We start from the raw sequence: 15958 nt of genomic DNA on the forward strand, positions 1-15958 counted from the left end.
TCTAAAATATATTTTATAAAAGTGACGAACACATAAAATATAAAAAAATTTTTTATTAATTAAAATACAATTTTACGATTTTTTTTAATTATATGAAGAATTTGAGGAAATTAATTTCTTTTCTTATCTTAATCGAAATAAAACTTTTCATGAAAAGACTTATTTAAAAGTTTGCGTAATATACAATAATTCGATTCGCAACTTTAAATCTATTGTTTTCGCTTAATTTCAATATTCCTCCTATCATCTTTAATCATTACTCATGTGCGCATTAACGAGTAATTACTAAAGAAAGATAAATACATTTGCTCATTTATATATATGTATATGTGTGTGTGTGTGTATTTACCGAATATTATATTTCATCGTTAAACTTGGGATTATAGTCCCCACCGGGTAAATTAATCTTCTGCCTGAATTATACTTTATCTACTTACGTTCTCTCTCGTAATTCATAACTCCGTTGCTTTTTTTCATGTTATACAACCAAAATGAGACACGCGCAATGTCAGACAGTAATTAATCATCGTTACGCAAATTATTTTTACATCCCGTATATCTCTCATTCAATATCTCAAATTAAATCTTATCACTTCCGTACGTTCAAAAACAATATACACGCATAAAATATTACAGAATAAAAAGCTTCTGTTATAAATATAACATTAGTTAAAGTTAATGTCAAGCTTTACTCTGAACAATAGTGGCAAAAACATGCTCGGAAAGTAACAGCCGGATACCATCGCGAGAGACGGATAGCCATCTACTGTTCACCCTCCCTTGCTTCAAATGTTTGTCAGTTCTGCCTTTGTAATCACTGTTTGCTGAAAGTTGTCACCACCCCGTCCCAGGTGAAAATGCCCGCGACAAGTTCCGGATAAGAGGCGTTGCGCGCGGAATAAGTTTTGGAACAGGAAGATTACACGTTCAAACCTTAAAGCCCTCAGAAACGCGAAGAAGGGGCGGCATTAGAGAGCAGAGGAGGAAAAGAGAAGGAGAAAAGTCCAGATAAGATAAATAAAGATAGAATCGTAAGAAAAAAAAAGGCAAGAGGGACGCAGGGAGAAGGACGAAGAATGTAAACCGACGTGGAATTAAGTACAGAAAGAGATCATTATTCTATGTCTCGAGGGGATAAATCTCAGTTAATGACTTGCAAAGTTTTAATCGATGCGCCATAATAAAATTATATAATGCGGCGCTATGCAAAATAACGCGAAGGTAATCTTACTTCCGATATTTCGCACTCGAGGTGTTTCGGACGCGGACGAAACATTGGGAGAAAAGATGGAGATAAATGAAGATAGAAATAGAGGAACAATAAAGCGGTTGAACAAAATTGGATAGTAAACGGAGAAAAAGTCCTCCGTCTCTCCCAGTACCCTGGATAAGATGAATGCCTAGTCTCCGGAACCATCTTACTCTATTTCTTTCGCTGAAAATTGCGCATAATGTTACCTGTGAATAGTTAATTGTTTAATTAATTACTTCCATCCGTACATGTAATCCTCTAGCGCGCCATTCTATTGTAACATTATACTATTATCGCAAATGTAACCGTTAATCCCAGGAGCGTAATATGTTTAACACTAGGAACGCTGCACGATACATTCCCTGAAAACGCGGATGGCATAAAATTAGGTCGTATTAAAGTATTCTCATAAAAAAATTCCATGTTTGCATATAAATTATATTTTAAATTATTTAATTATACACACCTTTATAAAAAAAACTCTAATTTTTTAACGATAGCAAAATATTTCATTAATTATATAATATATTTTATAATATATTTCATTAATTATATAAATCTTTTTGATTTAATTATATAAATTAATTATATAAATCTTTTAATTATATAAATCTTTTTGAAGGTAATTTCTGTTGTGTTCTTTTTTGCGCGAAAATGCGCAGCAAAGTTATTATCTTGTCATCAAACTCTCAATTTTTTCAAGCAACGTATCTTTGCGGTGAAGCCGGAAATTAAAATACAGTTAAAGTCCACTTGAAATTAACTCTCTGGAGAATATGCTTTTTTTCTCTTTTATCTCTCGAAACTTAAGTTCGCGAAAATCTCCTCGTACAGCTAAAGGATCATTAATCTCTCGATACTCGCTAACAAAAATCGACTCTAAATCTTACAAGGGATAACGTTATGGGTCTATTCCAACAATTCTAGGACGCTCTATATGTGCACGCGATAGCACATGTGAAAGTGCGTGACTAGGCGCACTCCATCATCGTCCACCGGAGAAACTATCGCGCGTTGGTGGATCTTTCACGATTGCCTCCGTGGCTGCGCATGAAGAACCAAATACATATGTAACCTTCGATGGTGCGAGACAGGCGGAAGGAAAAGACGGTGAAAGATAGCGAGCACGAGGAGAGAACGGAAGAGGAAGGAGGATAAAGCGAAGAAGGAAAGAGGACCAGGAGAGATACGGTATTTACGAATCCAGATAAAAAGCCCGAGAGAAGATACGTATGAGAAAAGAAATCAGTCGCTGTATCGTTTTTCGAGCTATTTTACGGGGTGAAATCCGAGAGTTAAATTTATTTAGCACCCATTTCATATCTGCTTTTGTGCTTATAACGATTATTCGATTATCGTTGCTTCTGATGGAGAAAACATTTTTCTCTTAAATTTAATTGCGCGTGATATAGTTTCAGAAATTTTATTAATGTTAGCAGATATTCATAAATAAATCCCTTTAAAACAATTTTAATTAATTTTATCAAGGATATTTAATTTATTTAAATTTTAATTTATTTAAATTTATTTTTACAGATATATATATTATATTTGTATTCTTTTGTGCGGTTTAAAAACAAATATAAAAATGTAGAATTATCAAAATAATGGAATTTAAAATACATGCGCTTCATTTTTTAGGCGGTTATACATTTTTATTGTTTTAATTTGTTAAATTTCGCTTAAATTTTAAAATATCTATGCAACAAAAAATAGAATATGACACACATATATCGCTTTAACAATACAAAATTCGAATATAATCTTAAATTTTCCGGAGAATGAAAAAAAGGATATATAAATATTCAAACTATAATTTTGTCATTTCCGCTCGTATCAAGCTTCATCTTATTATAAAACTCCACCAATTTATCATATTTCGAGATCGCTTATCGAAAAATAAAAAATTCCACAGGATACTGTTCTAGGACGCTCTATATGTCTCAAAAAATTCCACAAGATGCTGCTCGTTGCGCCTCAAGATTCGCACGCAACTTGGAACGTAAGAAATTGATCAAACGTGCGATTAATTGAACTCGCATCTTAAATCGGAAGGAAACGAAGTCGCGCGGCGATTCGATTACTTAAGGAAATACAATCTCGGTAAATGATTCCAACGGTGACTCGACGCAATCGGGATACATTAAGATGCAATCGCCGCCAGACCTACCCAATCGTTCGGCTTCCTGATACAATTTGTTGACGCTCCAGTGACTGGAATTAATCGCTATCGGCGTGTCCTCCGTGGGCCTGTTGAGAAGAGATTCAGATTAAATCGTTTCGAGCAGCGAGTTTTATTCAAATCCACGTTATCCGATATCTCTCGAAGCATATCTTGCATTTCAAAAACTTGTACATCTCATCTCAATCACTGCGAGCCATCATATCAAGATATCTTCTCCATTTTTGAACATATATATAATTATATTTATAATGTGTAAATAATATATATTTTATAATATAATATATGAATGAAAAATAGAATTGCAATTTTAATAAGTTATCGTACAATATTTTTAAACATATAATTGATGAAATGTCACATTTACTATATCGAAATTTCCAATTTGCTGTTGTGTTAAATGTAATCTATACTTCTATATTTATATAAATAAGAGATACTATAATTTATTCCGTTACTCATATATTATTGAAGCAACGGAATCTATATTGATGTCTAGGATTTTCGACGAGTCTCAGTAATTTGCGTGCTCGCGCGCAGCAATTAATGGCCTGTCGGTATTAATTTGTAAAATATATTTGACAACAAAGCTTATATTCGTCGGGATCTCCCCTTCTCTTATTTTCTCTCAAAATACGCAATTACATTCATCAGCATTCGTTGGATTATTTCGAAGGGAAATTCCCTGAGCGGCTGCGAAGGGATAGCACAAAGTAAAGCCCGGCGAAAACCTTTCTAGGCGAAACAATTCCATTAGAAACTTAATGTACGCGCCTAACTTTGTCGCAATTAGCGCGTCGGTGTTAGCTTGGGAGCGCAATTTCCCTCGAACACACGCGGACGTGAACGCGCGTTCGGAATAGCAAATTCGTGGCTCCCTACAGAATGAGCGAATATTTTACATGATGTAACAGCCCGCACTGCTCAATTGACGATCAATTAGAACTTATAGCCAAACATGAGTCGCATGACAAATTTTGCCTCATGATAAAATTCCCATCCATCACGAATCGAAATCACTTGCGAAAATAAAACTTTCCATACAAGAGATTGCAGAAAGGAAGTAAAGTCGCGGAGATTCGCGATTTGAAGACACGTAGCATAAACTCCGTATGTTGTGTATATTTATATTTTTATTAATCCCTCGCCAGCAAATTATTTTTTAATATTAATTTTTTATATTGATATTTAATATTGATTTTTATATTGGCTTTTTAATATTGATTTTTAATATTGATTTTTAATATTGATTTTTTTTTATAATTATATTTTAATATCTTTCTCACACGCATATTATTTATATACGAAGTTCCGAGATCGATATAGTGCGAGTTCCGGATTTTGGCACTAACAACCTGTAAAATTATACGTTAAAACTTTATAATAGCTGATACGTGCAATAAAATGAAGGAGAATCTACAATTTTTGCATTCCGTTAACCTACATTTTACGGATTTTACATTAACCGTAAAAATACCTCAGAGCAAAGCCTTTACATTATTTCCAACGAATGCATGACCATTAGAGACTTCCAAGAGAATTCATTACTCGCGACTCTTCCGGTAATAAATCTCGTTTCCGGTGTACGTCGTACAAGTGTACATCGACCGTTGCCTTTCAACGAGGGTCAAAGCGCGAGTGCCGAAACGTTGGAATTGACTTACGTTAAAATTAAGTGAATCATTTCCTCGAGAACGTCCTGTTGGGTCCTGCGAAGAGGCGTTTCCGCGAATTCGCAAATGGTCCTCAAAAGGCACTGCCTGCCATCCCGCCAGCCGTGTCTAAAGAGTCAACATTAAATCTTACTTTGCTGCACGACGTACCTTCTTTCTCTCTTTCGTCACTCGTCGATTCCTTCTTATTTTAATCCAACACCGATGTAATTTTATCGAAGCGACAGTAAAATCTTTGACAAGCAATTGAGAAAGTAAAAATGTCGACTTTTCATTAAACGACGGAATTTACACGAGAGGAAAATTTATACCTTGTATTTTATTTCGCGTGATAATCGAATAACGATTTGAAGCTCTTTGAAAACATTACATTACATTATATTAATAAGAGAATGTTTTACGATGCTTTGTATTTTATTTCAGAGACCAAAAAGAAACTTAAAAATTTTGCCTCGACATCATTTCTCAGAAGCACTTTCCCCAGATATTCGCGAAATTATTACACTCGCCATTATTGATTGGCCGTTTTTCTTATCGCGATATCTCAGAAGACAGGTTTCTCATTTATCACGCACGACCCTGCATTATACCATCCTGTATCCCAGCGGAGTAATAGCCTTGTGTCCCAATTAATTTATGTTCGAGTCGCCATTCCTGCGCCGCCCTTTGATCCTGCGAGTGACGACGTTTCGCTTATACAGGGCGAAGGCGTGAGTGATAGAACGCAAGGAGAGACGCTCTCCTTTGTCGGGAAAGTTGGCAGAGTTTGCATCGTACGGATTGTAACTGCATATGCTCTCTTATGTTCAATTTAATAATAGTGGTAACTGCCTCGAATCTCTCAATTTCAACAACTCTAGTAGTCATCCATTTGTCAATTTTGAATTAGAGCGAATAATAAATTGTAAATGTTTATTTCTAAATAATAAAATTGAAAATGTGAAATTATTATTATTAATAACTTTACTTGATTACATTGATATGAAAAATAATGACATATCGAAAATTTCCCCGATAAAAGTAAATTTTACCATTGACATTTCTAATACCATTTAATTCTAATTAACAAATCTAATTAACAAATTACGATATGCAAATGATTGCGAAAGAATCTGATAAGATTTGAAAAATGTGGGCAAAAACGCTGGTGTAATTCTTTCGATAATCTCGGCGTCAATACTTCTGGAATGTTGCCCGAAGGGTGAAACATTGAAACAAGGAATCCCCTGCCTTGACAGAAATATGATTTCAATAAACGACCATCGCGCACTACTACTAATATACATAGTAGCAGAGTTTAAGTTAATTAGGAATTTACTCGCGCCAGCTTCTGCCATGTTTACTGATTCATCGAGCAATTTCGTCTGCGTAATGCGCGGCGTTTGTTCTTCCGATTCAAAATTCAAATCGTCTCTCGACTGCTCATTGTGCAAATTCGACGGGGGGAAATGCGAGTAAAATTGCGCTCTTGTTCTCGGATCGCGTGTATGAAAGTGAACAAAAAGGGTCGGTGGAGAAATAACGGGAAAGAAAGAGAGAAAAAGAGAGAGAGGTAGAGAGAAAGAGAATGATAGAACTCGCTCGTTCAGCCAATTTCGATAGCGCTGTAAGTGTCGTACAGATTGAAACCAATTGATATATCTTTCAAGGCTTATACTTCGACTGTCCCTAAATCTCGGCGAAGTTAATGCAAACGAAAATCAGATAATCATGTAATTTGATAGATTCTTGTTCCTCGTTGAAATTACGACGGAGAAATCACACACGTCTCGCGAAGTTTCTTCTAAGGAAATTTGCAGACGACAACTTACTCATCCAGCAAATTCTCAATGGCGACGTAAGTTTCCTGCAAATTGAAATCCCTAACATGTCTCGCACGAATTATCGTTGGTTCGAACTGCGACAGATTCCAGGGTAGAACAAAGTTAAGTTGATATCCCGCGCTGAAGGCGATGCCACCCCTTTTCGTCATCGCTATCGGCATCGAGATACCCAGAGTAAACTGTAAAACAAATTTTCCGAGATTATGTTCCTTACATTTAATTTGCGATATAAATGATATGCATATTACTTTAGATTACTATATTTATTTTTATAGCTATATTTATTTTAATAATTCACTAAAGCGAATATTTTTGAAAAAATTTGATTCAAAGGGCGAAAAAGCCTTTTCCAAGAGAGACAGTGGTTCACCTTCGGTCGGGTCGGATTGCTAAATTCGTTAATTAGTATTGCGACTGCTTGCAAATAAATATTTAATGTGACGACAATGGTAGTATTTTGTCGCGCGAACCGCAGGCGCAAACTAAAAGCCCCTGTAACAATTGGTACCCGCAGCTAAATATCATTTTAATAGCCTATCGCGTTTTCGGCTCGAGCGCAATTTCTTTTGTGACATATGGAATGAGAAATTTTTTGCTGTCAATCTGCAAGTTTAAAGATAAATTTATGAGCAATTAAAAAAACAATTTCTGGTACCCAAAAGTTTTAATATTCAATGCTTCGATATATTCCAATTTAATATAAAAAAATAATATGCAAATACTATATACATATATATGAAACAATACAGATTTTGGAAAAAGGGATGGTCTTTCCGATTTTTCATTAAAGTTTTATTTATTTTAAAAACAATTAAAAAATCTCTTAGTAACAGATTTTTGCATTTGCAACACTTAAGAACTTTTATGATACATTAACTCTGTATATATGTGTGTGTGTGTGTAAAAAGAAAAAAGAGAGTTCTTCCAAATAATAATATAAAGCTTCCTTTCGAGAGAAAGAGAGAGAGATGCGCGCGTTTTTTCGAAAAGCGATAAAAATAAAACGAAACGTTTCAACTCGGTGAATTCTTTCGAAATAGCGTGCATGTATAAAAATAGCGGGAAATTTTAAAGATACCTGATACAAGGTATTCTCGGGGTACAGCAGTATCGCCCGACACCTCGAAAAAGTCGCCCAAAGGCCAACGGATGCGAATACCCATAAAAGCAGCCACGACATGATGAATAGACGCTACGGTATCGAGGGAGCGTCTGGGAAAGAAGTGCGCTTCTAATTCTGTACCCAAGTAATTCACGCGGACCATCGGATCACTGGTCAACGAACCGTGGACGAACGTTCTCTTATCCCACGGTTTGCGTATCGACGAGTTTGTGGGAGCACGATAATGAGTCCCGGAGTGACGCTTGAAAAACGCGAACGAGTCGATATTTGCAACGACCCGGCAAACGATCAGATATTACGAACGATCAAAAACTTCCATCATTTTATTATTCATTTTTTTTTTCTTTTTCTCCCTTGTCGAAGTTCATCGATACATCTCGAGGTGAGAGTTAACTCCTCGCTTCCCTGTAACAGGGTGATGAAAAATAATAGCTTTAGATATTTTCTAAAATAAAATTTTATAAACGATATTTCATATATACGTAAATTTCTTATTAATATTGTTTTTTTTTTTAGGTTTATTCATTCGCGCGATTAAATCTAAACGCTTAATATTCCTACAAGAAGAACAATCGACGCTTCAACCGACAAACGTTCGGAAAAATAATCGATCCTTCGTTTTAGTCGCATGAGTAGCGGGAAAAAACGAGAATTCGCCAGGCGATTAAACATGACGGGTGCACGAAAAGAAAGAAATTTGCATGGGCGTTAGAGGGGCATAACACAGCCATACATCAAGCCGTGGATGCCGGCGACGCCGCCGGGCAATTCATCGGCGTATACCAGGTTTAATCTTGGCAAGCGATAGCGTTGTAAATCCAATAATTGCCCGTCTTATCCGTTAAGCAGCTTTAATTAATTCCGTTTCCGTACCGGAAGGATTAACGGCCGAAGTTGAATTAAAATCTCATCCGAAGCAAAAGTCCGGCTCGGCCGTTGCATGTTTCTGTCATGCCACGTTCCAGATATTGTATTTACATCATTAGCGAGATTGCTTCCTCACTCGATTTATCGTATTAGTCGGATAAGGAAAATCTTGAGATCTAATCCCGAAATTTTAACGGCATTTTCATAATTCACTCGTGAAATTATCGGAGATAATAAATCTACCGTTAAAAATTGGGAGACATATAGCACGAAAGCAGACTTGATACAACATCGGAAAGGATGGCCGAGGGAACCTCTGATCCGAGAAAACTGTGCTCCGAGAAAATTGCGCTCGTCCGGAACGTCTCGTAGAGTAAAGCCTCGTTGATTGAAAATGCGCTATTAAATTGAAACTTGCATCGGATCGATGCTCGCTCGAGGAAAGTAATAACAGCATTCTTTATACCTACAAGTCGGACATTGTCAATTCTAATAATATTTTCGCGGGAGATCAATGCGACGTCAGAGGGCTCGAATTGGATTTATAAGTCGATTGCGAACACAAATGACGAAATACCCTTGAAACTCTTACAATTGCATTTCGCGGTTGCCCGCACCATTTTTCTTCAAGTCGCTCTTCATAAAAAATTCCAATTAAAAATTTCCGCGGAAAGGAAGAATCGCTTCGATTCTCACTACAATGAAGATTAGATTCCTTGTCGTAAGCGTTTATTGCCGCGTAAATTCCTGCATATTCGTGAGTTTACGGACGGATCGTCGGTACGTCGCGCCGTTCGAATACGGATTTGAGTTTCCCGGTTGTAATCGCTACGGATGTCCATTATACAGATTGTCGATCGCGAACATAAATAACAAAATACCCTCGAAACTCTTACAATTGCATTTCGCGGTTGCCCGTATCATTTTTCTTCAAGTCGCTCTTCATAAAAAATTCCAATTAAAAATTTCCGCGGAAAGAAAGAATCGCTTCGATTCTCACTACAATGAAGATTAGATTCCTTGTCGTAGGCGTTTATTGCCGCGTAAATTCCTGCTTGTTCGTGAGTTTACGGACGGATCGTCGGTACGTCGCGCCGTTCGAGTACGGATTTGAGTTTCCCGGTTGTAATCGCTACGGATGTCCATTATACAGATTGTCGATCGCGAACACAAATAACAAAATACCCTCGAAACTCTTACAATTGCATTTCGCGGTTGTCCGTATCATTTTTCTTCAAGTCGCTCTTCATAAAAAATTCCAATTAAAAATTTCCGCGGAAAGGAAGAATCGTTTCAATTCTCGCTACAATGAAGATTAGATTCCTTGTCGTAGGCGTTTATTGCCGCGTAAATTCCTGCTTGTTCGTGAGTTTACGGACGGATCGTCGGTACGTCGCGCCGTTCGAGTACGGATTTGAGTTTCCCGGTTGTAATCGCTACGGATGTCCATTATACAGATTGTAACGGATGTTCGCGTGGATTCGGACGTCCGCAGTTATACGACGCCGCGGCCGTAATCCGTCGAAAATCCACTAGACATGAAACGAAGTTTACACGCGCGATGGAATGTCTGGTTGTCGTCCGTTAATCATTCGTCGAATTACAAACTGCTGGCGCGAGAAGGACGTCGCGGATATCCAGACGTCGGCGCCAGGATATTCGAATATTGAATCGCATCCACGAGATATAATAGAATAATTCATAATTTTCATCGGCGATTTTACCGAGTGAAATACCAAAGCGTGGATACATTTCAATAACGGGCATTTTAATGTTAAAAAACTGGGTGAACTGGACTTTGAAGGGAATTGAAGATTTTTAATAATTTTTATTGTTTTCTTGTAAATATTACAAAGGTTACTCAATGATTGTTGATCTAATTTCTTGTTACACAAGGTCAATTGACTAAACGCTTATGTGTCCAACTTTGATATTTTACTACTGTCGCACGTTATTTAGTTTCCGCCTCTATGCACGACGCGCGACAAATGGAATCTGCAGGGCTCTCAGAATGAGTTGGGGCGAATGACATACAACAACTTCGTTTCGGCAACAACGTGCTTCTCTTTGTAGAGGCGAAAAATGCGCGATATGCATTTCCGCGCTGTCTGCTTGTATATAACCCGGACCGTGTCCCGGGCGAAGAGGAAAAAGGGAAGGTTAACCGAGCAAAGGGATAAGCAATATCTGTCTCTCTTTATTCATTTATATCCCCCGACTGCCACCGCTGACGGAAACACACGACGGAAACGCGAATTGCATAAAAGTTCTTGTTGTAATTGATTTCATGTAAGACTGTAATATTTTGAAAAGCTTATGTTGACTCGCTTTTAATTAACACGACCTGAGATCACGTCACTTAAAAAGATCTTCCGTTTATCCTCGTACAATTAAACGATTTGTTAAAAAAATCTTATATAAGATATAAAGTTGTGTAAATGCGATATAAAATCTGAAAGTTCGATTTTAAATCTTAATTAGCGTAATAAATTTAGTAAACTTTCAATAGATTATCTGTAATGAAAGCTGAAATTTAGATTCTATGACTTTGATTATAATTATTATATTATTCTACTATTTATACTAATTACTCTATTTTATCGTTCAATGAAGATAATTGCAACAATAAGGTCGCTTTTTTATAAATATTGTATTTCTCGTATCAATTTTTAATTTTTAAATTTATTCGTCGAACATAAATTATTCAACAAGAAGAGAATAATTGATCATCGATAAAATTTCCCAATATCACAATTTAGTAATAGGATAATTTATTATTCGTTCATAGATGAATAATCCAAGCGTATTGGTTTCAATATTGGACTATCGAATATCAACTATCGATTAACTTTAAAATATTCTTTCAATATTATATAAACGATATATATCATTTATCTCTCGTTGCTCCCCTTTCATCTTTCTAATTTCCATTTCTATTTTCGGTTTGTTACGTTAACTCGCGAAGAAAGTAAATTATTTTCAATCATTCTTATATAACTCTCTTGACATGAGTATTATTGTGATCCAAAAAATTTTCGCTAAAATCGATTCTATATTACTCGAGTAACATATATGATTGTGCGCTTTTAAACTTTTTTTTTTTTAAATATGAAATCCATCACTGACAAAAATTGTCAGAGATCGCACAATAGCGTCAACAGCTCTCAAGTAGAATCTTCAAAGCTTGATGCGATGTAGTTTTAAGTGGATGACGTTTCGCTCCGCCGACATTTCACGCAGCAGCGCGGCAAATAAGACAACACGCCGTTTCTCTCCCCGGTAAACAAATATCCTCATCGACGCTCACTGTCAACAATCATTGGTGCAACGGCGCCATTTAATTCTCCCTGCGGCTTCCGATCATTGAAAATACAATTTTAGTTGCGACAAGATTGACAATTTGTCCTGTGAAAGTGGATCGTGGGAAGAGACCATAGTTTTCATAACTGATGCAAACGAGATACGTACTTTTCCTTTTTATTTCGCGTTTTTTTTTATAAATTGATTCAAAATATCGCCCTCGAATGATTCAGACAATAGCCAAAAAACTCGAAGCTTTACGTTAAATTTTGCTCTCTCAATAGATTTCCATCGAATCGGGACGAAAAATTTGACATGTGGTGGTGAAAAGAGGATACTTGGAGAATCGAACGAGACAGGATTGGATGCGCGACGATTAATTTATACGGATGGTCCAATGTGATATTTGCGCTATATTAAATCCGAAACGCGAAAGAGATGAAGCAACAATATGGAGTGATACAGTTTGCTTTATTAAAGTAAAATTGAACAAATATCGAAGCAAAATTTCTACTAATGGAAAAATATATAAGGTAGAATTTTTAAAGATATTTATGACGTATATATGTATACAAAATTTTAACAATTTTATGATATTTAATAGTATTGTGAAATATCTCTGGAATATCTTAAAAACACTGATAACTTATATAGCGTTCATCATGATGAAAAAATACAATATCGTAGAAAATGTCAAAAGTTTTCGAGAGACAATTGCATGATAATTTTTATGTATGCAGAAAAATTGCATTTTATTGTGAAAATTATATATGTTTATTTTATTTTAAGCGTTATATTTTCAAAAAATATCATATAATTTCCAAAATATTTGGGTTTTTTTTAGAAATATTGAAATCTCCCTTCATATCAGAAGAGAGCTATCATAAATATCAAGCAAATTTATTTTTAAGGATATAAGTTTCATATAATCTTTCTTTTTCTCTCTACTCTTTTATTTTTATATTATATGTTTATGTGAAATGAAGATTAAAATATCTATTTTAGTTCGTAAAGTATTAAAATATTATTCGATTAATCTAGAATCATTATTTTTATACGTTGAAAAATCGACAAATTGTTTAATAGATAAAATCAAGATAAAACCAAGATAAAGTATTTCTAAACAAACATCATTCCTATTGCTGTAATTTATTTTTTAATATATCTTAATTGCATTAATATTTTTAGCTTAAAAAAAATATACTACAAGTAACGACAGTAATTCACGCGTCTGTACATATCACAGCAACGAATATTTCCAGCTGTCAGTTGATCGAATCGAAATGATGCCATCATATCCATGCAAATTTTTTTGCCGACAAGCAAACTTGCAATCTCCACCCAATGTCAGGTATTACTTCCTCTTGAGGGATTAGAGGGAAAGGGGAAGTATTGGCGTCGAAGAGCGGATGTCGCGCGGCAATAAATCGCTTCTATTCACTACGACCGACCTCGGAGACAAGTGTATCCAGTCGAATGAGAAACACGAAAATATCTCGATACCTCGTAGAAGCGTCGAAAATTCGAAACGAGGAAAAGTTATATCTGATAATATCGACAATTTGAGAGATAAATTTGTACTGTCATTTTTACGTCAATAGAAAATAAAAAACAAGTAAGCCCTTCTCTCTTTCCAGAAAGGGACTTTCTTTCTAGAAAAGGAAACTGATAAAATTATGTTAACCGCTCGTTATTTATTATCGATCACATTTATAATTTGTAATTAGTGGACGATCAATTATAGCAAATACATTTGTGCATAATTATAATTAATTGACGATGAATAATTCCACAATAATAATTACGAATCGCGCTGATTGATTACCGGCACACGCGACTTGCAATTCAAAATTTTAATATAACTGATTACGATGACACTAATTATAAATTAACAACAATTTTTAATTAATACTGCGCGAGTTTTTTTGCTTTTGCCTTTCTCTCGAACTTTATCAAAGGTAGATTATATTGATATTACAAAGCACAGATATTAGTGATACTACATGGCATACATTATCTCGATCTAAGCCAGGGAACGAATAGAAATGCGAATATTAGTCGAAAATTCCTTCTCCGTCTCCGAGAAAGCAAACTTTTCCCATTAAATTTAGCTTTCCCGGCTGCGGACATCGCGCAAACTCGAGAATATCTTGGAGCAACGTAGTCGACACGGAAGAAGGGAGGCAGCTATTGTGAATCGCGAAACAAATTCACGACCTGTGTACCCCAGAGAAATACGCCCGTTTAGCGTTTCCACGCGGAACGACGCGTAACACCGCGTGTTTACGCGACGCTCCAAGAAGATGAGATTTTCACGAGCGTATTGCAAGCAAGCGTGTACGGGGTGCGACATAATAAAAAAAGGTTACGGGGAGGAAATCGTTTCGCGATATAACGTGCTAAAGCGCCTTTCCAGTGCGCCGCGCGAATTCAGGACCGCACATTGATTGCAATATTCGGGAATATTAACGCGAGGAAGAAAAGTTTCGGATTTATCGCGGTAACAAAATCACCTTGTAAGAAATCGCTCGTACAAAATGCAACTTTGCCGTGATTAAAGACGCTTTCGATAATAATGGGAAGAAAGCAAGCGCTTCTTTTTGCGAATCTTCTTTGTGAAAAACAAGAGATTTCATTTCTTTCCAGCCATGAATGCAAATGACATAAAAATCTCAAACACATTTAAAATACATTTACAGAATAGTTTTTACATCTGAAAGATGTGAAAAACAGCAAGAATTACATATCAGATTTGACATATTTATATTATATTTGCAAGTTTATTCATAATGTTTATCTGGGATTCTCGATATCTGTCGGATCTTTTGCACGCTAAAAAATTAAGTTTCTTAATTTATAATCTTTTCTCTATTCGGATATAAGGAATAGTCTTTCACACGCTTTGGTAAGATTATATTTTGTATCTATCTTGTCCGACAAAGGTCAAGTTTACCAACTAAATTAATATCTATTCATAATTAACTATATGGTACGCGCATCTATTATCTAATAATTAACCAGCAACCACATACGACCACATAGATGCGGATGCGGTTGCAATACGCATCATTACGGGAAATGTACATGTATGCATCTACGTGTAAATATAATATACACGCGCGCACATTAAATTAAGGTCATTTCACCGAATTGATTTGCATGTATCACACGCAAAGATTGATACATCTTTTCATAAGTTTTAACATCTTTCTCCAAAGATATTCAGACTATTTTCGATAATTAACAACTAACTTTTAACTGCATTTTTCTGTTCAAGATTTTGTTGTTGCGATATCTTAAAGAAAGATACTAGGAGAATCATGGAAAAAGAAGAACTTAAAAATCTTATCACATAGTTCTAAATGTACATAAATAAGGAAATCGCGGTAGGCGCATCGTAAAGGCGGAAACATTGGACAAGTTTTTCTTTCGACTTATTATAATCGGGAATGTGTGGGAAGTAGCGGAAAAAACCGCGATAAACTTCAGCAGATCGGCTCCGCGAATGCCAAAGATTCTTTAATATCGCATGCCGGCATTCCAGCCGCCGAAACTCTGTATTTCTTCCGCGCGCACTTTTAGGAAAATGAAACTCCGAATCGGGAAAAGAGAGAGGAATGCCAATAGGGGACGTAGAAGAACGTAGGAACGCTTTCACGATCTCATCGCATCCTCAAGCGACGAAACATCGAGTGGAGATGGATTATTCGGTAAGAATCTCATTTACAAGCGTCGAAA

General features: G+C 35.9%; 2 protein-coding genes across 4 annotated transcripts in view; one reads left to right on the forward strand and one right to left on the reverse strand.

Moving 5' to 3' along the window:
• The window catches only part of LOC145973901 (uncharacterized), a 163597-nt gene that overhangs the window by 96369 nt on the left and 51270 nt on the right, over positions 1 to 15958 (forward strand). The gene's annotated exons all lie outside the window — the stretch shown is intronic.
• On the reverse strand, positions 3337 to 8110 carry LOC145973156 (uncharacterized). The gene is made up of 4 exons (XM_083102400.1): positions 8009 to 8110; positions 6919 to 7004; positions 5099 to 5215; positions 3337 to 3502 (listed from the first exon to the last, which is right to left on the reverse strand). Exons 1-4 carry the CDS (start codon positions 8108 to 8110, stop codon positions 3337 to 3339), a joined length of 471 nt encoding a protein of 156 aa, XP_082958526.1.

The sequence above is a fragment of the Camponotus vicinus genome, unplaced genomic scaffold, assembly GCF_025532165.1.
Source record: "Camponotus vicinus isolate PSW18456_S1 unplaced genomic scaffold, iyCamVici1.0 SCAF_6, whole genome shotgun sequence".
Lineage (NCBI taxonomy): Eukaryota > Metazoa > Arthropoda > Insecta > Hymenoptera > Formicidae > Camponotus > Camponotus vicinus.

Bases quoted from the DNA above. Each gene is read 5' to 3' on its own strand.
- LOC145973156 (XM_083102400.1), bottom strand. From the start codon at position 8,110: ATGTCGTGGCTGCTTTTATGGGTATTCGCATCCGTTGGCCTTTGGGCG. The intron at 5,216-6,918 runs GTAAGTTGTCGT...TTGACTCTTTAG, and splicing joins ATTGAGAATTTGCTGGATGA to ACACGGCTGGCGGGATGGCA. The intron at 3,503-5,098 runs GTAAGTCAATTC...TCTTCTCAACAG, and splicing joins ATGATTCACTTAATTTTAAC to GCCCACGGAGGACACGCCGA.